The following is a 25,743-nucleotide window of genomic DNA, read 5'->3' on the forward strand; positions in this document are numbered from 1 at the left end:
ATATAGTTGCTTGTAGTATCTTCTCATTATCTCCTTCATTTTTGTGGGGTCAATAGTTATGTCTCCTTTCCCATTTCTGATTGCATTTATTTGAATTTGCCTTTTTGTTGTTGTTGTTGTTAGCCTGGCTGGGAGTCCATCAATTTTGTTGATTTTCTCAAAGAACCAACTTCTGGTTTTGTTGATTCTGTCTATTGTTTTCTTTTTCTCAATTTCATTTATTTCTGCTCTAATGTTTGTTATCTCTTTCCTTCTGTTTTATTAGGGGTTAGTTTGCTGCCCCTTCTCTAGTTCCCCCAGGTGAACAGTTAATTCCTCCATTTTTTCTCTCTCATCTCTTTTAATATAGGCATTTAGGGCAATACATTTCCCTCTCAGCACTGCCTTTGCTGCATCCCATAAGTTTTCATATGTTGTGTTTTCATGGTCATTTGTCTTGAGATATTTACTAATTTCTCTTGTAATTTCTTCCTTTACCCACTGGCTTTCTAAGAGTGTATTGTTTAGCCTCTATATATTTGTGAATTTTATAATCTTCTGCCTGTTATTTATTTCCAACTTCATTCCCTTATGATCTGAGAAATTGTTTTTTATCATAGCTATATTTTTAAATTTGTTGAGATTTGCTTTGTGACCCAACATGTGGTCTATCCTAGAGAATGTTCCATAAGCACTTGAGAAAAATGTGTATCCTAATGTTGTGGGGTGTAGTGTTCTATAAATATCTGTCAAGTCTATTTCATTTATTGTACAATTCAACGTCTCTGTTTCCTCATTGATTCTCTGTCTAGATGTTCTATCCATTGATGAGAGCAGTGTATTGAAGTCTCCAACTATTATTGTAGAGGTATTTACTTATCCTTTCAGTGTTCTCAGTGTTTGCCTCATGAATTTCTGGGCGCTCTGGTTGGTGCATAAATATTTATGATTGTTATGTTTTCTTGATGAATTGACCTTCTTTTTTTCTCTTTTAATTGTTTTACTTTTGAAGTCTAATTTGTGTGATATTAATATAGCTACTCCCACTTTTTCTGGTTGCTGTTTGCATGAAATATCTTTCCCAACCTTTCACTTTCAGCCTATTTTTGTTCTTGAGTCTAAAGTGAGTTTCTTGTAGACAGCCTATAGATGGGTCATGTTTTTTAATCCATTCTGTCTGTTTCTTTTTATTGGTGAATTTAATCCATTAACATTTAGTGTTATTACTGTTAGGGCAGTACTTTCTTCTACCATTTTGTCTTTTGGATTTTATATGTCATGTCTTATATTTCCCTCTGTTTCCTCTTACCCTTCCTGATAATCTTCATTTCTACACACTTCTCCAAACCTCTCTCTCCTGTCTTTCCTATCAGCCTGTAGCACTGCCTGTAGTATTTCTTATAGTGCCAGTCTCTTATTCACAAAGTCCCTTAGTGTCTGTTTGTATGAAAATATTTTAATCTCTCCCTCATTTTTGAAGTTAGTTTTGATGGATATAGAATTCTTGGTTGGCAGTTCTTCTCTTTCAGTATCTTAAATATATCATACCACTGTGTTTTCGCCTCCATGGTTTCTGTGGAGAAATCTGTACATAGTCTTATCGAGCTTTCCTTGTATGTGATAGATTGCTTTTCTGTTGCTGCTTTCAGAATTCTCTTTGTATTTGGACAATCTGATCAGTAAGTGTCTTGGAGTAGGTCTTTTGGAATCTATTCTGTTTGGGGTATGCTGTACTTCTTGAATTTGTAATTTTCTGTCTTTCATAAGAGTTGGGAAATTTTCAGTGTATATTTTTTCTATTATTCTTTCAGCCTGTTTTCTCTTCTCTTCTTCTCGGACACCCATAACACGTATATTTGCGTGCTTCATGTTGTCACTCAGCTCCCTAAAACCCTGCTTGTATTTTTCTATTCTTTTCACCATCTGTTCTTTTGCATGTATGAATTCAAATGTCTTGTCTTCCAACTCACTGATCCTTTCTTTTCCCTGTTGAAATCTACTGTTGTATCCCTCCATTGTGTTTTTCATCTCCTCCATTATGCCCTTCATTCCCATAAGTTCTGCTATTTGTTTTTTCAAGTTTATGAATTTTTGTTTATGGTCATCCAGTGTCTTCCTTATATCCTTCATCTTTTTTGCCATATCTTCCCTCAGCTCATTGAATTGATTTAGCATTGGTTGTCTCAAGTCCTGTTTCTTATTTGGACTATTATTTTGACCCTTTGGCTGGTCCATATTTTCATGTTTCCTAGTATGGCTCATTATGTTAAGCTGTCTAGGCATCAGACCTTCTTGGTTAATTTTCTCTGGAGCTTGTTTTTACTCTTTTACCTAGGGTTTTCTTGTTGGTTGGCTTTATTCTCTAACCTTTGTTGTTCAGTTCAACTTATTCTTGACTTCTAACTTAGGTTCTGTTTAGGGGATCAGAGCTTTTCACCTCTTGTTTTCCTGTTTCTTGCCCTGCATCTATGTAGCCTTTTGGTGAGAGGGTCTTCTCAGATATGGTCAACCCCAGTCAGGTTTTCCCATTCCAGAGAGGCCCAGGTCTCATGAGGAGGATGTGAAGTTTCCCTGAGTAAGAGACTCTCCTGTGAAGCCTTTAATATCTGTGGTTTTCTTATCCTGTCCAGCAGGTGGCATTTTCCAGCCCTCAGCTTCCCCACCAGTATAAGGTGTTGTAGAGCCTTTAGTTCTCTTGGTGACCCTCACCCTGTCAGGGATGTGGCTGACTAAAGTTGGTTTCTGTATTCCAGCCCCTGGTGTCTGAGTTCCCCGAAAGAGGGCTGCCACTCAAGCTGGACCATGCCTCCCTTTTCTTGGGGGAGTTATGCCCTTTAGGGAATTGTCTCCCCTACTAGATTTATTGCTTTGTCTCTCAGAGCTATCTTAGCTCTGCTCTTGCTGGGGTCCAGTGGCAAGTCTTTGAGGCTTTCTGTAATGGGCTACTTAGAATTGTTATTTTTTTAAAAAAGAGAGAAAAAGATGAAAAAAGAATAAGAAAGGCCTCATATAGACTATTTAAGGAAAAGTGCTTTAGTCTTATTATCTCTTCCTACTGAGTAGTTACTCTGAGGCATCTTTAATTCCATCCTTCTGGGGGGTGGATGGTGGTGGTGGTTTGACACAGGAGTTCTGATGTGCTACTGAAATGAGAAAAGGAGTTGGAGAGCAATGGAGGAGTAAATAAGAAACCAGAAAAACTGGCTTTTCAGAGAAGGGCCCTTGTTTGCATATGTGCTTGATTCTGTTGGAGCCCAGCCCTTCTCTGTATTATGTTCACCCCCAACTCCAAAAGTCTCTGGTTTTGTTTGTTTGTTTGTTTGTTCTTTTAGCTAGCCCTGTCTTCTCTGCAATGGCTGGCTGCTCCCAGATTCTCTGGTGTCTGGTCTCAGTTTATCTATGGTTGGAGTTTTTGCTCAGCAGTTGAATTTGTTAATCAGTTCTGCAACAGGGGCCTGGTTGAGCCTCCCTCCTGGTTCCCAGCACTGATGGCCCTCTTCTCCCTCAAGAAACCAGCCACCAAACATTCTGCCATGCCTGGTGGGGAGGGGCATGGGCCTCCTGGCCACGAGAACTTACAGGTTTCACTGATCTCAGCTGCTCCGCATGTTCAAGACTGTTGTATGATGTGTTGACTGAACACAGATTTCCATGAGCTTTCTATTACACATAGTTCCTGGCTATGTACCAGCTGCTCCAGAGGAGTAACTAAAATGCACACCTCACCACAACACCATCTTGCCACGCCCCTGTGCCACTAAAATTTAACATGTATGATATTAACCAAATTTAAGAAAAAAATATTGTTTAATATATTTGCCATTACTGAGAAATTAACTGCTTGTAATTTTTCCAGGTGTGACTTTTAAAAATAGACATTTTAAAAGAATATTTTAATCCATTTTTGGGAAGCATTAAAAAGCGGATTGTTTACCTCTCTGTTTTTTAACCTATGAATGTTGAAATACAAGTCAAGTTGCCCTGATGACTAATGGTCATCATTATGAACTTCGGCTTTCAAAGGACATTGTGTTAGATTCTAAGGGCTTTCCTGTGAATAACTTTCAGGAAGATATCACCCTCCTCTCTGCCTCCAGCCACCCAACATTCCAACTGACTTTATATATTTTTGGTTAGAGGACATATTCTTTTTCCTTCCTTCAGAGACATATACTGGACATTTAAGATTGTTGGATAAATGCCTGGGTATATGAATTGCTGCTGTAGTTAAATTGCTAAAAATTTTTCTTTATATAATTTTGTTTTTTCTGTGTAAATTTGAGGGCACTATGAAATAAAGGATCAAAATTAAGACTGACGGGATCAGGGACAATAAAAATGCCCTAATTGCAATAACTTTAGAAGTATGGACTTTCAAAGACGGGCCTGTGGATCAACTTTGAAAGATTGTCTTTGCCAGTATGTAATAGTACCAAAAGAACAACTATTCCAGTTTAATGATCCAGAAGAGAGAAATATAAGTGTGTATCATTAGAACCTAATGTAATAAAATAAATTTATTCAGAGTCTTCTGCATCCAGTGATTCTTCTGTGATTTTCCTACCTGAGCACGTCAGCATATTTGGCTACAACTTAGTGGAGTTGATTAGTAACCTTAAAGAAGCTATCAAAATCAACACTGTTAAATGAATCAGTGATGAAGGTCCTCAACCTTGATATAGCCATTGTCTAATCTTATAAATTGAACATCCAGGCACATATCGGAGGAATCCAGTTTTTGCAGAAGGAACTGAAATATAATTGAAAGTGACAAATGATCAACTGGAGAGTGGGAAAATGTTAATTAGAAAACTATCTGATTCAGGAGCTGCATAAAATATAAGATTCAAAAATATTTCCAGATTGTAAACATAACTTTAAAAATCATTGATAGATAAGATAGAAGAAAATTGTGAGAATTCAAAAATTTACTTATAATGTACTTACCAATTATTGATATTTCTTCCATTTTATCATGGTTCTCCTTGGAGTATCTGAAAGGAGTTATGAAGAAATACAGTTATGAGACCCTGACTTTAGTAGTTTCATGGAACTTTATAACCAAAGGATAGACTAAAAAATATTCTTTCTCTTTTATCTGTCTTGGTAAACCACACAAAATGATAATAGCACAACATTGTCCTTAAGATCAAAGACCAAAATATATGGCAGTGTGCCATTTAGTTATGTGTACCTTAAATGAAAATTTAAAGCAGAAATATAGGCTGTCACCTCTCAAAATCCTTGCTTTTATATATTAACTTCATTGTTTTGAAAAATTGATACTCTATTTACTGGTAACTCAAGAAACTTTCAACCTACAACATATCCCAAAAGAGAATCATTTTCTCTGTAGTATCTTGTTGATCTATGTTTAAATTAAACATTTTAATTTTCTTAGCTTTTCTGAGTGAAATGTTCCATGCAAATGGCACAAAGATGTAATTTTCTTATAACCATCCATGCAGATACGTATTTTGGGTTCTCAATTTTTTATTAATTTTTTAATAAATACACACATGGCAAAAAATAAAGTTACAAAAAAGTAAAAGTTATCTGTAATCCTATACCCAGAGATAAACTTGGAAAATACTTAGTTTTTATCTTTTTAGACCTTTTATTATTGTTATTAATAAATATATACATAATCTGTCTCTATCTCCTCAAAGTTATATAGTCTATATCCATATCCATAAATGAATCACCATTGTTTAGAAAATAGAATTATACTTCATGTACTATTTTAACTTGGTTTTAAAATTTAAACTATAGTATCAATATTATTGAATACTTATATTGAAAATTTGCATTGTATTCCTTTGAAAATAAATATTATTTAACCAATTCCTTACTTTTTGGCATATAATTTGTTTCCTTTTCTTTGTTTTTATAAATACCCCATCATAAAAAAATCCTTCTTAAGCTTTAAAAATGTACTTTCCTATATTCCCAGTGGAATTGCTGGGTCCAGTGAGCACACCCATATCTTGCTCCTGACAGGTGTGGATAAACTACCATCCCAGAAGTAGCGTCTGTGCTGGCCCTTTCTGCAAACGCTTGCCGGCCTATTATTGTAATTTCTAAAAATCCCAATTTGAGAATTGAACATGATAACTGTGATTGTTTTCTTCGAGAAAGGAAAAAATGTTACCAATATTTCTGTAGGTTTTTCATTGTCCACAAAAAGGGAATCCAGCCATTTTCAATAATAGCTAGCTCGTGTTACCAAAACCACTCCACTGGTCGGTGGCAAATTCCTTTGGTTTTAAATGTTAAAGAGGACAGGATTGTGTTTTACTTAAAATGAGGCTTTTTGATAATGCCTTTTAGTTTGATGATGAGGATAAATTTGTGGGTTCGGGTAGGTCTATTGTTACTTCTCAAATGAGATATTTTTAGATCATATTCAAAAATCAAAAATGTTCTCTTCATAGATATATTGAAGGAATAATTTTGCTGGATTTGCTCCACTAACTTATGTAGGCAAGATCCCAAACCCAAACAGGCAGCAGTTCCTTTGTAGAAGACAAACTGCTTATGTAATCAATGTGACAGGGCCACATCATCATTTCCACCAACTTTTATTCAATAAAGCATAACTCAAATAATAAAAACACCACCATCAGCAAGTGAAGCCTTCAGTAAGAATACTTTGAAGTAAAATGAAAACTAGGCTTTTAAGGCATTGTATTGAAGTCAAATTTTGCATTTGGTCCAAGTTTTGCGTTGGATAGAATATTTTTGCTTTTTTTTTTTAAAAAAAAAATTGGAAATGAGGTTAATTGCACTAACAATTGATCTGGAGAAAAGAACTTAATGAGCTCATTTCTCTCCTTCAAATCCAGGGAGTCAGAAAGTGAGCTTTCTTCTACTTCTCCCTTTTTCCAAAAAGACCATATCTTCCTCACACTTAGAGTTATTGGAAGAGGTAATAGTTATATCCTAATGATACCTGATGGCTCCAAAGAAGTTAGAGTAAGTATATTTAAGACCTCTTCTATACTTGTAGCAGCAGATGATAAAATTAACAAAGAATGACTTTTGGTCATAAATTTTGGTCATAAGTGGTTCCTTCTTCCAACCTGTAGGCCACCTCCTTTAAAAAAGATCATGGGCCAGTACATTTGTGATTGCAGTATCCCTATTAATGGTTATGGACAATATTTTCCATAGTGACAGATGTGTATATTTCTGGTGCTATTCAAACTTGAAATCATCCCCTCTCTTGGATTTTTACCCCTTTCCTCCTCCCTTTTCTTCCACCTTTTTCCTACCATATTTTGAATGCACAATGTGGGCCAGGTCTTGTGCTGAGCATTATTTAAATATTACCATTTATAATCAGATTATTTTGAGTCAGTAAGTAAGATACTGAGATTTTATCTATCTTTTATAAATGAAGGAACTGAGACTTACTGAGAAAAAGTGAACTCAAGGACTTACTGTTCAATGGCATTATAATGCTACGTAACCTTTTTAATCTCAGGTTCTAATCTAATAATAAGAAAAGTAAGAGACAATGTTTACTGAGGCCTCACCATGTGACAGGCACTTGGTCAAGTGCTTGCACTTTACAACAACCTGTGAGGCAGGTATTATTACCCTCAAGATATAGATGAGGAAAATAAAGCTTAAAGAAAAATTATGCAGGAACCCAGGACTAGCATATTGAGGGACAGATATCAGATGTGTCATATTCTATGACCCTAGGGCATAGAGGATTCAAGAAATAACACATTTTAAGTACTTGTAGTACATAGCACATAGAAAATACGCACTTCATGTTACTTTTCACAATTATCCTTTATCAGTGAGTAAGTGCAGTATCAGAATTTGAACTAATGACTTTCTTTGGACATTAATACCATCTTTTGATGTGAATTTTCAGTTAACAGCTTAGCAGTTGTTTATTAAGCTCCTGCTGTGTGTTCCTCACAGGAGGTATAAAAGTCAGTGATTTGCATTTCCTGGAAGGTACATGTAAGGGAACCAGTCATCTCAGTTCAGTGTGATAGGAACAACCTCAAGGTACCAATGAGGTGCTGTGGGAGCAGAGAAAAGGGCAGCTTTCCCAGCCCAAGGAGTTAGAAATGGTTTTAGAGAGAAATAGTATTCATCAGTCAAAAAGAATATAGTAAGGATTTTAAAAATTGACCAAAATGTAAAAGTGCATTCTTTACTAATTAGTAGAATGCAGCTTACCTTATGTGAAAATTGTGACCTAATGTAGGTTCCTATTCTTTTATCTTTCTCTTTTTTCCCCCTTTTCCTTTTCTCCTTGGCTAAGTAGAAAAATTCACTTTGTTTTCATGCTGAAAGTTTCAGAATACCATTAAACAGTAACATACTTGACAACCTGAATTTTTCTCTTCTACTTTTAAAAATATTGAGGGAAGAAATTTTTCAACTGTAAACCAATAGGTGAAAATAAATACTGACATGTATGATAAAATTACGCTTTTGACTACAGTTTTTTCCAATAATGATTATGAAATACGTTAAATTATTGTTAAATATTAAATACTTATTACAGAAAATAGGATAAGGGAATGGCCTTTGTAAATACAAATGTCAAAATAGTTTTAACAATGTTAATAAATGCAAATAGCAAAGGACTATTGTTATGGATACATAGACTTTTTGAGACTTCATTTTGTATACTTTTGACTCTTCTGATTCTGAATTTAGGTATACTGACATAAGTTGGGCACCTTGGGAAATCACACTAAGTATTTCACAGGAAGAAGGTTAAGAAAACAAAATTCAGAATTCTGGTATTTATTTACTTTAAATCTTGTATCAGTCTTATGAAATATAATTAGGCAAAATGTAGTAAGTTTTAGTGTGTGTACAAAATGAGAATTTTCTGATTATTCAGATATAAAAATTAATTTTATAAATACAAATGCACATTGATTCCTTATTAAAATTTAAGATTTATTTTTATGTTTATAAAAACATAGAACAGTCTTTATGAATATTAATGCAAAAAAACCCTAAATAAAAAAGATTTTTACTTAGCATTATTTACCATTACAATGTTGGCTTTATTCTAGGAATGCAAGCATAGGTTCCTATGATATAATTATTACATATTAGCCTGTTATATAATTTATCAATTGAATATATCAAAATTAGATCAGAACATTTGACAAAATTGACCATATATTTTTATTTTATATAAAAGTACCTTGGTTGTTTTGGAATAAAAATTTCTTCTTTTAAATGATAAAGATCATCAGCCTGAAATCAATAGTCAGCATCATTATAAAAGTTGAAACATTAAAGACATTTCCATTAAAGTCAGGAATAAGACAGATATACCCAACGTCACCACATATATCTTAACTATTGTGTTGAAAATTATGGCCAATAAAGCAGAAAAGAAAATAAAGTATAAATATATATTGAAAATTATGAGCTAAAAATTCACCATTTGACAATAAAAGGAGAATGTCCTTAATATCTGAGATTTTTTAAATTATTAAAAGAAAGAATGTGCAGATAACGATAGACAGTGATCTAAAAAATAACTATATATGATGAAGAACCAGATGAAAATTATTTAGCTTTAACAGTAATCAAAAGCATACATAATAAAGCAGTGGTTAATATTTTTCTAAAATCAAAATAGTGAAGGGAATATAATGATAGCTTCATTTTGGGCAGAGCACAAGAAAATGAATATTCTCAGATATTACTGAGGGAAGTATAAATTACTTTTTCTAGAAAGAATTTGCTCATATTTAAAAATATCTTAAAATGTTTTATACTCTCATGAAGTGATTTCATCTCAGGATTTTCTTAAAGACTCAGATACACTGACACCAAAAATTTAAAAAAAAGGAAGGGAATCTAAATGCCAGCAATTGCAGAATGGTTGAATGTTTTATTTCATTAATAATAGGAGAAATAAAACATCACAGTGAAAGTCATGATATTTAAATATGTGAATAGTTAATGTTACAGGATATATGTGTGTGTGTGTGTGTACACACACACAAACTCCCAATTTTGAAAATAATGTATACATATGCAAGCTATGGAAAAATTGTCTCATAAATATTTTAACATCATTTGGTGGTCAAATTTTCAGTGAATTTTTTCTACTTTATTGTATAAAATGGATAGTATTACTTTTATTAAGTACTCAGTTATGCTAAATTCTAACTCAGTTCATGTGAGTTAGTAAAACTAGGGAATGCATTTTGTTTTGTTCACAAATTATGGTAAAATATTAAATAATTATTTTAAAAATATGTCCAGCTTTAGTTGATTTGCCTCATTTTCCCCAATACATAGTGTGCTTGTTATACGATTTTAGTAATGTTTTATTTAATTGTACAGGTAGTCCTTTCTTTGTATGTTTTCCATATGTATGAATTTTAGTTGTCTTCATTTACTTGACACCAGTCCCCCAACAACATGGTTCAAATTTCAGTTAACATGGTGTACTAACTGTGAGTAATTGCAGAAAGTACGAACTTTCCTGCTGGCTTTTCAGACCACAAATCACTGTAAATAACAGATGTTTGTCATGATCAGTAATCAGTCACATCACTTCTTTCAAAGCCTGTCCATGATTGGTCACTGTCCATCTGTCATTCAGTCTACTCGCAGACAGAAAATCATGTAATGATGTTGCCTTCTTGTTTCTCCCAACGAGCCTGTGTGACGTTTTACAAAAATGTATATTTGAGAAAGGGAATTGGTCAACAATGATTAAAGTGCTGTAAGTGAAGTTTGAAAAGACTATAAATGGAATTAGAGAAGAAATAGCTGACCACACTGTTGCCTTTTGAGAGACTCTAGATATGCAGCCAGAACAACTTAGTGAAGACAGGCTTAACATAACTGAGGAAAGTAGCTGTGATGAACAAGGTGAGGATGCCCCCAAGGAAGTGACACCAGCAAAAACACATGGAAGGAAGTCTCAGAGATATTTCACAACACTGAAAGTGCAAAGGCTAAAATGTTGGAAACTTATCCTAACATTTCACATTGATTATTTTTTCTTGCAATTTTATTGAGATATAGTCACATACCATCCAATCATCCAAAGTGTACAATCAGTTGTTCACAGTATCATCATATAGTTGTGCATTCATCACCACAGTCATTTTTGAACATTTTCATTACTCCAAGAAAAGAATAAAAATAAAAATTAGAATAAGAATAAAAATAAAAGTAAAAAGGAACACCCCAAACAACCCATCCCCTCCATCCCCCCATTTTCATTATTTTTTTGTCCCCAGTTTTCTACTCATCTGTCCATAAACTGGATAAAGGGAATGTGAGCCACAGGGTTTTTTGCAATCACACAGTCAGTGTATAAGCTATATAGTTATACTCTTGTCTTCAAGAAACAAGCCTACTGAGTTTCATTTAAACAATTTCAGGTATTTCCTTCTAGCTATTCTAATAAACTAAAAACTAAAAAGGGATATCTATATAATGCATAAGAATAACCTCCAAAATGACCTCTTGATTCCATCTGAAATCTCTCAGCCCATCTCCATTGACACGAAAATTGCTTTGCATGGTTTCGGCTTGCCTGGTCACTTTTACAATTCTGCACTACCATGTCTACAATATGCTGATTTCTGATTTATAAAACTTTTTTTTTTTAAATAAAGTGGTTGCCGGCTTTTAACTCTTTATTATCTAAAGATGTTTTATCTTTACAGCTAATGAAACTATCCGATGTACAAATAAAAAAATTCACAGCTTTATATTTCTTTATTGTTCTAGTGTGATCGCTGTTTGCCCCTTTATAATGACAAGCCTTTCCGCCAAGGTGATCAAGTTCATGCTTTCAATTGTAAACCTTGTCAGTGTATCAGTCATTCCAGAAGCTGCCACTACAACGTCTCAATGGACCCTTTTCCGTCTGAGCACCATCGAGGGAGTGGAGGAGTTTGTGATGATTGTGAGCATAACACTGCGGGTAAATAGTAAACAACATAAATTGCTAACTTGGTCTTTGAGGCCCATGTTCTTCTATGTATAGTACATATTATTTTAAATTATTTTATTGCTTTCTTATTTAAGAAAGTGCTTTCATATTGTTAAGTTTGAAAATCAAACTGTTTCATCAAACCTTCATAATTACAAATCATTAGGTAGTTTTCTGAAACTGCAGTCTAGAGCTAGACAACATGTTTTTAGGGCAGGTTTTTATTTTGGATTTCATACCATTTTATTAAGTCACAAATATTTTTTGGATAACTCAGGACTGCTTAGTTTGAATATATGTATTCTTAGATTAAGTTTTCTTATGTCACCCTTGTCTTCCTTTATGTCCTTATGCTCGTGGAGATTTTTGCATTCATTCAGATTTGGCATGGATGCTTGGTAATCTGGGAATATTCTTTTTTTAAAATGCTACTTAAATGGAGAAGGTGATAAACAAATCTCATTCTAAAACCATAAAGCATTTGGCTAGTCATTGAAAATTACTATTTTCTGAAGGGCCAGTGCTTTAAAAGCAAAAATAGGCAACATCTGAATTTGTAAAAGATAAGGGGCCAAATCTGATGGATTTGAAATTGTGCTATTCTAAAGCATGAATGAATGAACATATTTGTTCAATAATTATTAGTGAGCTAAAATGTCACAAAAACTTGACTAGATGCTGGGGATATAAAGATGAACAGAATAATGAATTTCCTGTCTTTGTATGGATTACTGTATTGTGGGAAATGCACACAATTAAAGAAATGATTTCAAAGTCACATGATGAATGCTAAGATAGGGCAAGCGTAATGGGTATTAACCAGGTGAAGGAGTGAGTGGGGGATATGAGGAGGGTGAACAGAGGTTACCAGTAAGGGAAACAGATTGTGCAATGGCATAAAGAAGAGAGAAACATGATGCCTCTGAAGAACTGATGGAAGGGAAAATGGCTGGTGGTTAAAAAAGAAAAAGAAAAAGAAAAAGGCTAGGGGAGAAAGGCAGGGGCCAGGACTTTATAAGCCATGATAAAGAATTTGGTTTTGTATTCTAAGGTTAATGAGATGCAGTTGCAGATTTTATACAGGGAAGGGTCATAATCTGCTTTATGTTTTTAAAAGATCAGCCTATCTGTAGAGTGGAGAATGATTGGACAGGGTCGAGAGGAGTTTTTGAAGAATAGTTGGTAGGCTGCTGTGACAGTCCAGGTGAGAAGTGATTCAGGACTATGTTTAAGATGGTGTGGATAGACAGAAGTGGATTCAAGAAGAATTTGGGATGGAAAAGTGGCATCCTTTTGTGAGCAATTTGATGTAGGGTGTAGGTAAGGAAGGAAGAGCAGGCAAGACGGATGCATAATATTCCAGTTTGAGCAACAGGGTCAGTGCTAGTCACTTAGATAGGAAACGTGGGTGGAGGATCAGGCCTGAGGTAGAAGATGGTGAGTTCTGTTTTGGACATGTTCACTGTGTTTCCAAGAGACGTAGGAGAAGCTGCCTTGTGGGCAATTGTATACACAGGTCAGAAGCTCCCTTCTTCAGAAAAGGCCTTTCATGATGCCTCAAGATCAGCACCCTCTATACATTTTCATGGCTCCTTGTGTTTATCACAGTTTTTAAATGTATATTTATTCCTGTTATTATTTAAGATTTGTCTTACCCACTACACTGTAAGAAAGCTCTGTGACAGAGGGGTATTGTGTATTTTGCTCACTACTACATTGCGCAATGCTTAGCACAGTATTTGGAACATGATAATCACTCAACAAATATTCATTGAATGATAAATAAAGGAGAGAAACCTAGATGAGAGATATAGACTTGGGAGTCATCTGCATATGTAAATGGAAATGTTCTAGAAATACTCTAAATCCATTTAATTTTTTATTAATCCATAGCCATTATCCATCAGAATGTGTTTTTGCTTGGTTACTTCAAGTAGTCTTCTCATATTTGGCCAATTTCAGCAGAGTGTATTATGTTAAAAGGAAATTGATAACCTTGAGTTTTATTTTACCTTATAGCACTGGTCTTACATGCTGCCCACATTCACTCTAGAAACTCCCGGTAGTCTAGGTTTTCTCTTTTATAAAATAGCATAGGATACTTTGAAGTAATAAATTGTAAACTAAGGGAATTATCTGATATATCTAATATTTCAGGCTATCATAATTAATACAAATGTATTTGATAGATCTAAATGTAATAAATTTCTATTTTCATATTTGAAATGAAAAATGATAGCCCAAAACACTAACACAGCATTTGTTTTTAATCATGCCAACTGTAGAATAGCAAACTGAATTAAAAGTATTCTCTATTTCATAAGATACAGTTCTAGAAAAAAAATATTTCTGATGCTACATACCTATTTGCTTCCATCTGTATAACTATCATCTACCACATATAAAGAACTTTCTCTTATTTTATTTAGTTTAAATGCCTGATCCTGGAAATACAGAAAAGTTCTAAGTTTGGAAACCAACTCTTTCAAAATGTATGGGCCCTTACAAAGCAGAGCTTTTTAGAAGTGTGGCATTATATAACAGATGGGAGTTTAATGAAGTAAAGCACAGTTTGTAACAGGTTCATTGTTTCATATGCTCTGGATCACTACATTGGCAGGTAGAGATGAAAGGTGCATTAAAATGGACATCCTGAAAATTATAGAATTCCCTCAAAGGAATACAGTCTTTAATTTTGAATTATGCAGCTAATTTAAATGAATTAGAAGTCATAATGCATAACCTTTCCCTGACGCAGGAAGGAACTGTGAGCTGTGTAAGGATTACTTTTTCCAACAAGTTGGTGCAGATCCTTCAGCCAAAGATGTTTGCAAAGCCTGTGACTGTGATAAAGTTGGCACAAAAAACAGTAGTCTCCTTTGTGATCAGGTGAGTTCTTTTCAATACTGCAGGTACAGAATTACTCTGTCTGTTAGAAACTAATTTGGGAGAAGGTCTATCAGTGGAATTGAGGAATGTACTTACCAGGAAGTAATTATGTGTGTGTTTGCATTTCAAAGAGATGGCTTCTTTGGGGGTGTTCCTATGAAGGTTTTAATTCATGAAATATAGGGCTACTTAGGTAGTCCTTTGTATATAAGAAAGGCACTTTTTGTTTTAAGTTTTACAAATGTAAAAATAATTGGGGTGCAGGGGCCAAGTAAACTGGGAAGTAAATTGAGTATATGCCCTGGAATTAATGGTGAATTGATATTAATAAGTGATATCAATTAAACAAGAACAGCTTTGCCCCCAAATTCCATAGAAGAGAGTATAGCAAAAGTCCCTTCCTCATAGATTCAAATGGTAATTATGATAACCCTGCTTCTAAGTTTCTTATTCTAACCTTCTATATAATTCATAAATGCAATGGATTTTTATAATTTTAATTTTTTTTATTGCCAACATCACAAATGTAGTTGACTGACACAAACAGAATCTAACCTGGGTCTATATATCCTGCTTATGTCAGATAAATTGTCTTGGTATTTAAAAGTTAGTGTCTTCAGCTTGTGTTTTAACCTAATCTGATAATATTAAAAAGTGAAAATCATGAAAATAGATAAAGGGCAAATTTACTTTGAAGAATGAATTCAATTAGTGTATTAATCTTTAATAACTATGTATTTTCTTGTAAATAATTGAGAATACAATGACTGGAGACATAAACCACAATCCAGTTACAGAAAATTTTTTAAAAAGTTACAATGTAGAGATAATAAGTTCAAGGCAAAGTATATTTTTCACATAACTTACAGCATACATTAAAAACTATTTTAACAAATAAAAGCTAAATATAAACTAGGACAAAATACAGATTTAAAGACCTTCAGAGTAACCATAGTGTGTTAATAAGAGAACATTAGGAGCTTCATTGGGAAGCTGACAAGTAGAAGAATAATTAACAAAGACAATTTCTACTATTCTTATTTTAAGATTTTGAGGGACAGTGTTCTCAAAATGTCGTATTACAATTGTACATATATTGATTAGTAAAATCTGACTGTGTCTTTACATATCTCATCTTTATAAATCTGCCCTGAATTTTCAGCATGGCTGTTTCTTACTTGTCATTCAAGTCTTAACTCAAAGGTTGTCTTTTGAGATATGTTTGCTAATCATCCAATTACGCCATATTATCAACTCACTGTCTTTCATATTACTCAATGTTATTTTCTTCACAGCCCCGTCACTGTCTAAAGTTATGTTAATTTATTGTTTACTTCTTTGTCTTCTGTCTCCCTGCCCACCATAAACAGAACAGTCACATAATAAGGACCTAATAATTTTTTTCAATAAATATTGAATTAATGAGGAGAGATTCTTTCTGAGCCCTGATTTCATAGTCAGATGGTTGTTTAAAAAGGAGATTATAATAAACTGATGCTTATGTAAAATTTTGATTTAAGGAAAAGTTTTTCTCCCTGAATATCGAAGGCCAAGTAACTTTGGTATACACTATTGAAAAACCGTGTTCTACCTCCCAAAGTCTCATTTGCATGTCATAACCCATATGAACTAAAGTGTAGCAAATCTGTCTTTCAATCCCACAACTCAGATGTGCAGGAAATAAAATACCTATTTTTCTGAGCTCAATTAAATTACAAGTCCATTTCATTGGGATGGGAGGCAGTGTAGGGCAATTTTGGGCTTGTAAATGTTTAACAGCCAGATACCTGAGAGAGAGGGAGAGAGAGAAAGAGAAAACAAAAGCCTACCATGGCCAGTTTCAAGATACCACCAAGAAGTCACTGATTGTGGAGCTGGAAGAGAGGCATCTAATCGGTTTGCATGAGTCTAGATGCATGAGCCTCCTCCCACACGGTGGACCCAGTTCTCGGATGGGACTGCGGATGAGTGTACCCAGGGCAGAGGCATCTGAGAGGTGGGGACTCCTCTGGCTCTTGATGTCATTAATCCATCCCTACCCTTAGAGATCTCTAATTGCTCTAATCGGCCCACACAAAAATACTCTCCTGCTAGAGAAAAATCTCTCCTTAATTTGACAGTTGAGGATCTCTGCAGTTTGTGAATTTGCTCTAGACTTAGCAACTCTAAAGTGAAAGTACCCATTGGCACTGCCTGCTCACCTACATCCTATGATCTGTCTGTTCAGGAAATAAAGCTAAACAATTGAGAGGAAACTTTACCTATGCCAATTGCCTGAATTATTAATCCATAGGTATAATTTATATCTTAATAAATTTTAATATAACTGATTATTACTGAATACTTGACAAAATCAACAACATAAAATAGAAAGACTAAGATGAATAAAGAGAACTACTGATCTTGGAGAAAATAGACATAATTTGGCAATAAAAGGAAACTGACAAACTATTCTAATTGGTATAAGTTGAGATTCAAGGTAATATAGAACCATTAATTATAAAGCTTCCATGTGTAAGTAGCAGTTTGGGAAAATTGGAAATTTTAAATATAATTATCAAATTTTATAAAAATGCATTGTTGAAAACCACGTTTGAGTCCTGGGATATAAGTTTGAGGAAATCTTATAAAACATAGAACAAAAAGACAAACACTTAGAAAATAAGCAAGAAGGGTTAGATAATGTAGAGCATACTATAATGTAGAAATAATAATAGTTCCAGAGGGCAAAAGAGAAATAATGGAAGGGAGGATATGATAAAAGAAACAATAAAAGAACCATTTTCTTTAGCAGCTTAAATGTAAAAAGATATATGATGGTAAATGTTATAGAATCTATACATACAGAGGAATCACAAAAATACTTGTAGGGAGGAGGAGTTTATTTCTCTGGGAAGATTACATAGATATACTTTGCCTTATTCCTCTCACTAAATACAATTAAAAACCCTGGGCATTATAATAAAGACAAATATAAAAATCTGAAAGTTGGAGAGAAGAAATCTGACTGAATAGGGACCTCAGGACACAAGGAATGACATAGTGGTGAATTCTTTGGGTTTTCTTTTGCCTCATTAATCTCAGATTGGGTATTGGAGAAGTTGGCAGTCAAGTAATGCTGACAGGTACAGGCAAAAATATGATCCAAGAAAACCCTGCTCTCTCTAGCCAAAGGACCAGAAAGGAAATGAAACAGCATAATGAGACAGAAAACTTTTAGACACTAACCTCTCTACTCCATCCAAACACAATAGACATTGTGTCCTTACCTCCACCCTGTGAGCAAAGGTGAAGTGGATAAACTAGACTGCCACTGCTGCCAGACTCAAACAGAACACCACAAACCCCCTCCACGCTGTCAGTGGAGGCCTTCTAGGGAGCAGTAATGAGGTACTTCTGCTCCCTGCTGGGTTGTTGTTAGAGAAGTCCCAGTGGAGAGTCAGGACTTTCACCACTGCTCTTGGATCACAAGGTCACCCACCCTGGTGTCAGTGGAGGTCAGTGGGAGAGCAATAAAGGGGTGCCCCTCCCCTTCCTAGCCCAGTAGGTATCTGCAGGGGTCTAGTGGGGAGTCAAACCCCAGATCCTGCCCATGAGTAACAAGAAGCCTCTCTTTCGTTGTTTAAATGGAGGTAGAGTAGAGAACCTGGACTTCCATCCCTACCTGGCAGTAGTGAGGGAGCTCTCTACCCCTTTCTCCCACTGGAGGGGTGTCAGAATAGGCCTGATTAAAATAAATGATTTAAATAAGATCCAGAGGCTTATAACACCCCCAGAAATCCAGGTTCAGTCATAAATCACTCTTCATACCAAGAATCGGGATGATCTCAAATGGAATCAGGAAAGATAGTCAACAGAAAACAATACCAAGATGATATAGATGTTAGAATGATCTGGCAACAGTTTTAAAGAAGCCATCATAAACATGTGTCATTGGGAAATTAAAAACACATTTGAAACAAATGAAAAAGCATTTGTCCCCACCTCTCAGATGCCTCTGCCCTGGGTACACTCATCTGCAGTCTCATCAAAGAAATAGGGAATTAAGGAAGAACCAAACGGAGTTTTTAAAATTAAAAAAAAATACAGTTACTGAAAGAAAAAATCTCGTTGAAGGGAGTTAAAGCAGAATGCGGGAAACAAAGGAAAGAATCAGTGAACTTGAAGAAAGAACGATAGAAATTATCTAATCTGAACAACAGAGAGAAAATAGACTGAAAACAATGAACAAGCTTTAGGAACCTGTGGAACTATAACAAAAGATCTAACTTTTATGTGACTATAGTCCCAGAAGGAGAAGAGAAAGAGAATGGGGATGAAAAAAAGGATTTGAAGAAATAATGACTGAAAATTTCCCAATTTGGCAAATAACTGAACCTACAGATTAAAGAAGCTGAGTGAACCCTTAACAATATAAACCCAAAAATATCTACTCCTTTACAGTAAAACTTCCAAAAAATAGACAAGAGAAAACCTTGAAACAGACAAAGCAATGTAACACCTTACCTATAGGAGAAAACAATTTGAATGACAGCAGATCAGAAGAGTGTGGCACAATGTTTTTTCAAGTGCTGAGAAAAGAGAATCCTCAACACAAAATTCTGTATTAAAATGTTCTTAAGAAATGAAGAGAAAATCAAGAGTTTCTCAGATAAGGGAATTAAGAGGATGTATCTCCAGCATACCAATCCTAAAGGAATTTCTTGAAACAGAATGAAAGTGATAAAAGAAGTTTGTTGAAAAAGAAGGAAGAAAGAACATCAAAGAAGGTTGTTGAAAAAGAAGGAAGAAAGAACATCAGAAAGTTAAAATATGGAAACAACACATTTTCCTTCTCTCCTTGTGTTTCCCCAATTATGTTTGTTGGCAAAAATTGTATCACTGTCTAATGTTCTCAATATATTAGAGGAAATATTTAAGGCAATTATGTTTAAAATGGGGAAATAAAAGCATGTAAAGGGAGGTAAGTTTTCTATACTTTACCTGACTAGGTAAAATAACAAAACCAACAGACTTTGATAGGGTTTGTATATACAATGTATGTATATATAACATAATACCTAAAGCAACTACTAAAAATGCTATACAAAGAGATACACTAAAAAACACTACAGATAACCCAAAATGGAATTCTAAAAATGTTCAAGTAACCCACAGAAAGGCAGGAAAAGAAATTGGAGAAATGAAAAGCAGAGCAAATAAAATAAATATAAATTATCACACTTAGGCCTTAACGTATTGATAATAACATTAAATGTGAGTGGTCTAAACTAAACCAATCAAAAGACAGAAATTGGCAGCATGATTTAAAAAATGACCCACTATGCTGTCTACAAGAAACTCACTTCAAATATAATGCATATGTGGATTGAACAGAAAAATTATGCAAAAAGTATACCATGCAAAAATTAATTTTAAAAAGGAGGCATGGCTATGCTAATATATAATGTAGAAATGGAGAGCAAAGAATATTTCCGAGGACAGAAAGAGACATCACATGATAAAAGGGTCAGTCAACCAAGAAGACATGGAAATCCTAAATGTGTTTGCACCAAATAGCAGAGCTGAAAAATGTGAAGGAAAAAAACCTGATAGAACTGAAAAGACAAATAGAAAATCCATTAGAGACTTCAGGCAACCAATTCTTAGCAATTGATAGACCAGCTAAACAGAAAATCAGCCAGAATATAGAAAAATTCAACCATAACTTCAGCCAGAAAGTTCTAATTGACATTTATAGACCACGCCTTTTTACAACAGAGTGCACATCTTTTCAAATGCCTATGGATCATATACCAAGATCAATATCCTGGAGCATAAATCAAACCTCAACAAATTTAAAAGAATGGAAATCACACAGAATGTGTTCTCTGACCACAATGGAATCAAAGTAGAATCAATACAAAAAAGTAAAATAGCTCCAAGTAACTGTAAACTAAACAACACACTTTTTTTTTAAAATTCAGTTTTATTGAAATATATTCACATACCGTACAGCCATCCATGGTATACAATCAACTGTTCACAGTACGATCATGTAGTTATGCCGTTCATCACCACAATCTATTTCTGAACATTTTCCCTACATCAGAAAGAATCAGAATAAGAATAAAAAATAAAAGTGAAAAAAGAACATCCAAACCATCCCCCCATCCCACCCTATTTGTCATTAGTTTTTATCCCCATTTTTGTACTCATCCATCCATACACTAGAGAAACGGAGTGTGATCCACAAGTTTTTCACAATCAACCACTGTCACCCCTTGTAATCTACATTATATATAATCATCTTCAGGAGTCCAGACTGCTGGGTTGGAGTTGGTAGTTTCAGGTATTTACTTCTAGCTATTCCAATACATTAAAACCTAAGAGGTGTTGTCTATATAGTGCATAAGAATGTCCACCAGAGTGACCTCTCGACTCCATTTGAAATCTCTCAGCCACTGAAACTATTTTGTCTCATTTTGCATCCCTCTTTTGGTCAAGAAGATATTCTCAATCCCACGATGCCGGGTCCAGATTCATCCCCGGGAGTCATATCTTGCTTTGCAGGGAGATTTACACCCCTGTGAGTCGGGTCCCATGTAGCTGGGGAGGGCAGTGAGTTCACCTGCCGAGGTGGCTCAGTTAGAGAGAGGGGGGCCACATCTGAGCAACAAAGAAGTACTCAGGGGGAGACTCTTAGGCACAATTATATGCAAGTTTAGCTTCTCCTTTGCAGTAACGAGCTTCATAAGGGCAGGTCCCATGATCGAGGGCTTGGCGCATCAAACCGTCAGTCCTGATGTTTGTGACAACATCAACACCAGTCCAGGTGAGAAAGTCCAACACTTCTGCGCCTTCCCCCAGCTCCTCAGGGTGGGGGTGGGGGGCTGTAAATATATTTTTTATTATCTGCCCAAATTACTTTGGGATGTGTTACTATTTCACTCTAACCTATACTAATCTACCATATCTCACTTCCTCTACAAAGTTCCATGTAATTGTGATGTTTGAACAAACTGACTGTAGAGTTACACTGTTTAGAAAATATAGATCCTGCACCAAATAGACATCTCTTCCCTTGGTCTCATATGGAAGTTGAAGTTTTAAAACACATCAGTTTCGACCTTTACCCTATGGCCCAGTTTGCCCTAGTCTTAACCAGATCTGCTTCATTCATATCACTAATTGAAGTCTGGGCTCTTTTTCAGCTTTTTTTTTTATTAACGGTTACTGTATGCACTAATATTGACATTCATATCTGCCAAGCTCTAGCTGAGTTTCAGGTGTCTCAGAGATATGCATTGTTCCAGAGACCAATCAGGTTATACACTAAGGGATCAGCATCTCAAAGTTTAGAGATAGGCATTACAATTCAGAAATAGAGTTGACTGCTGTAAGAGCTTACAATCTAGGGACATTATAATCATCATGTTCACATTAGGCTATGTTCTAAGACTCAATTCTGAGTTTACACATTGTAGTTAGCCCATATGGGTGAGGCATTATAGTGTTTGCCTTTATTTCTGGCGTACTGCACTCAATACTGTGTACAGGATCCATTTACCTCGTTGTGTGTCTCACAGCTTCATTCCTTCTCATAGTTGCTCAGTGTTCCATTGTATGCATACACCACAGTTCACCATTCTGTTCTTCAGTCTATGTACCCTTAGGTCACCTCCACCCATTGCAAATCATGATTGCTGCCTCCATGAACACCAGTTTTCAAATGTCCATTCATGTCTCTGCTCTCAGATCTTCAAATGACATACTGCATAATGAGGTTGCAGGACCTCATGGTCCCCACATACTTAACTTCTTGTGGAACCACCACACTGACCTTCAGAAAGGCTACATCATTCTACCTGCTCATCAATAGTAGATAGGTACATCCCTCTCACCGTGTTTTCTCCAACACTTTTACTCCTATATATATTTTTTCCTACAATTTTATAGAGTTATATTCACATACCATACATTTATCCACAGTGTACAATCAGTTGTTCATGGTATCATCATAAAGTTGTACATTTATCACCACAATCAGCACTTGAACATACTGATTACTACAAGAAAAAATGTTTTTTTTTTAGCAATATTAAAAAAATGATAAAAAAAATAACATGTCATACAATACAATATAATAGTAAGGACAGAAAATAACACCACTACCAAGAATTCCATATTCCTCCCTTATATCCCTCTCTCATATACACTTAGCATTGGCATATTGCCTTTGTTACATTTAATGGAGGTATATTGCAATGTTACTATTGACCATAGACTCCAGTTTGCTTTGATTATGTTTTTTTCCAAATACCATCCCTTTTTCAACACTCTACATGGTTGACATTCATTTGCTCTCCCCCATGCAAAAACATTTTTATATTTGTATATTTAGTAACAGTCATTGCCACTCCAGTTTTTGCCAAGTTATACAGTCCCAGTCTTTATCATCTATCTTTACCTTTGGTGTCATACATTCTCCTATCCCACCTCTTTCAGCTTTACTCACAGACATCTTTGTTCAGTGTACTTACAATACTGTGCTACCATCACACAGTATTATGCTATCTATTTCTGGATCTATACAATCAATCCTAAACATTCTGTAGTCCTTCAGCATCAAATGGCTGGTCTCTGCCCTCTTTCTATCTCCTGGTTGCCTGACTAAGCAACACACTTTTAATAATCAATAGATAAAAGAGGAAGTCTCAGGGAAGTTAAAACACAAGCACATTGAACTAAATGAAAATAAAAAAACAACATAAAAATTTGTAAAAACTGGTAAGCTGTGATGAGATGGAAGTGTATAACACTAAATACTTACTTTGGAACAGAGAAAAGGTCCTAAATCAATATTCTACACCCCCACTTCAAGAAACAGGAAAAAGAAGAGCAATGTAAAGTAAAGGAAGAAGAAGGAAGAAATAATAATATAAGTTCTGAAATTAATGATGTTTAATACAGAAAAAATTGAAAATAAGTAAAAATCTGTATCTTTGGAAAGATCAATAAAATTGACAAGCTTATAACAAGACTGACATAGAAAAAACAAGGGAGAAGGCATAAACTACTAACAGAAGGACCTCACACTTAGAGTTACTGGAAGAGGTAATAGTTATATCCTAATGATACCTGATGGCTCCAAAGAAGTTAGAGTAAGTATATTTAAGACCTCTTCTATACTTGTAGCAGCAGATGATAAATTAACAAAGAATGACTTTTGGTCATAAATTTTGGTCATAAGTGGTTCCTTCTTCCAACCTGTAGGCCACCTCCTTTAAAAAAGATCATGGGCCAGTACATTTGTAATTGCAGTATCCCTATTAATGGTTACGGACAATATTTTCCATAGTGACAGATGTGTATATTTCTGGTGCCATTCAAACTTGAAATCATCCCCTCTCTTGGATTTTTACCACTTTCCTCCTCCCTTTTCTTCCACCTTTTTCCTACCATATTTTGAATGCACAATGTGGGCCAGGTCTTGTGCTGAGCATTATTTAAATATTACCATTTATAATCAGATTATTTTGAGTCAGTAAGTAAGATACTGAGATTTTATCTTTCTTTTATAAATGAAGGAACTGAGACTTACTGAGAAAAAGTGAACTCAAGGACTTACTGTTCAATGGCATTATAATGCTACGTAACCTTTTTAATCTCAGGTTCTAATCTAATAATAAGAAAAGTAAGAGACAATGTTTGAGAGGCCTCACCATGTGACAGGCACTTGGTCAAGTGCTTGCACTTTACAACAACCTGTGAGGCAGGTATTATTACCCTCAAGATATAGATGAGGAAAATAAAGCTTAAAGAAAAATTATGCAGGAACCCAGGACTAGCAGATTGAGGGACAGATATCAGATGTGTCATGTTCTATGACCCTAGGGCATAGAGGATTCAAGAAATAACACATTTTAAGTACTTGTAGTACATAGCACATAGAAAATACGCACTTCATGTTACTTTTCACAATTATCCTTTATCAGTGAGTGAGTGCAGTATCATCAGAATTTGAACTAATGACTTTCTTTGGACATTAATACCATCTTTTGATGTGAATTTTCAGTTAACAGCTTAGCAGTTGTTTATTAAGCTCCTGCTGCGTGTTCCTCACAGGAGGTATAAAAGTCAGTGATTTGCATTTCCGGAAGGTACATGTAAGGGAACCAGTCATCTCAGTTCAGTGTGATAGGAACAACCTCAAGGTACCAATGAGGTGCTGTGGGAGCAGAGAAAAGGGCAGCTTTCCCAGCCCAAGGAGTTAGAAATGGTTTTGGAGAGAAATAGTATTCATCAGTCAAAAAGAATATAGTAAGGATTTTAAAAATTGACCAAAATGTAAAATGCATTCTTTACTAATTAGTAGAATGCAGCTTACCTTATGTGAAAATTGTGACCTAATGTAAGTTCCTATTCTTTATCTTCTCTTTTTTCCCCCTTTTCCTTTTCTCCTTGGCTAAGTAGAAAAATTCACTTTGTTTTCATGCTGAAAGTTTCAGAATACCATTAAACAGTAACATCCTTGACAACCTGAATTTTCTCTTCTACTTTTAAAAATATTGAGGGAAGAAATTTTTCAACTGTAAACCAATAGGTGAAAATAAATACTGACATGTATGATAAAATTACGCTTTTGACTACAGTTTTTTCCAATAATGATTATGAAATATGTTAAATTATTGTTAAATATTAAATACTTATTACAGAAAATAGGATAAGGGAATGGCCTTTGTAAATACAAATGTCAAAATAGTTTTAACAATGTTAATAAATGCAACTAGCAAAGGACTATTGTTATGGATACATAGACTTTTTGAGACTTCATTTTGTATACTTTTGACTCTTCTGATTCTGAATTTAGGTATACTGACATAAGTTGGGCACCTTGGGAAATCACACTAAGTATTTCACAGGAAGAAGGTTAAGAA

General features: G+C 34.8%; 1 protein-coding gene across 1 annotated transcript in view; it reads left to right on the plus strand.

Moving 5' to 3' along the window:
• USH2A (usherin) overlaps positions 1–25,743 on the plus strand; it is an 891,077-nt gene that overhangs the window by 143,245 nt on the left and 722,089 nt on the right. The window contains 2 exon segments of the mRNA XM_037823757.1: positions 11,731–11,926; positions 14,694–14,824. Coding sequence (XP_037679685.1) covers positions 11,731–11,926; positions 14,694–14,824 — 327 coding nt within the window.

The sequence above is a fragment of the Choloepus didactylus genome, chromosome 2, assembly GCF_015220235.1.
Source record: "Choloepus didactylus isolate mChoDid1 chromosome 2, mChoDid1.pri, whole genome shotgun sequence".
Classification (NCBI taxonomy): domain Eukaryota; kingdom Metazoa; phylum Chordata; class Mammalia; order Pilosa; family Megalonychidae; genus Choloepus; species Choloepus didactylus.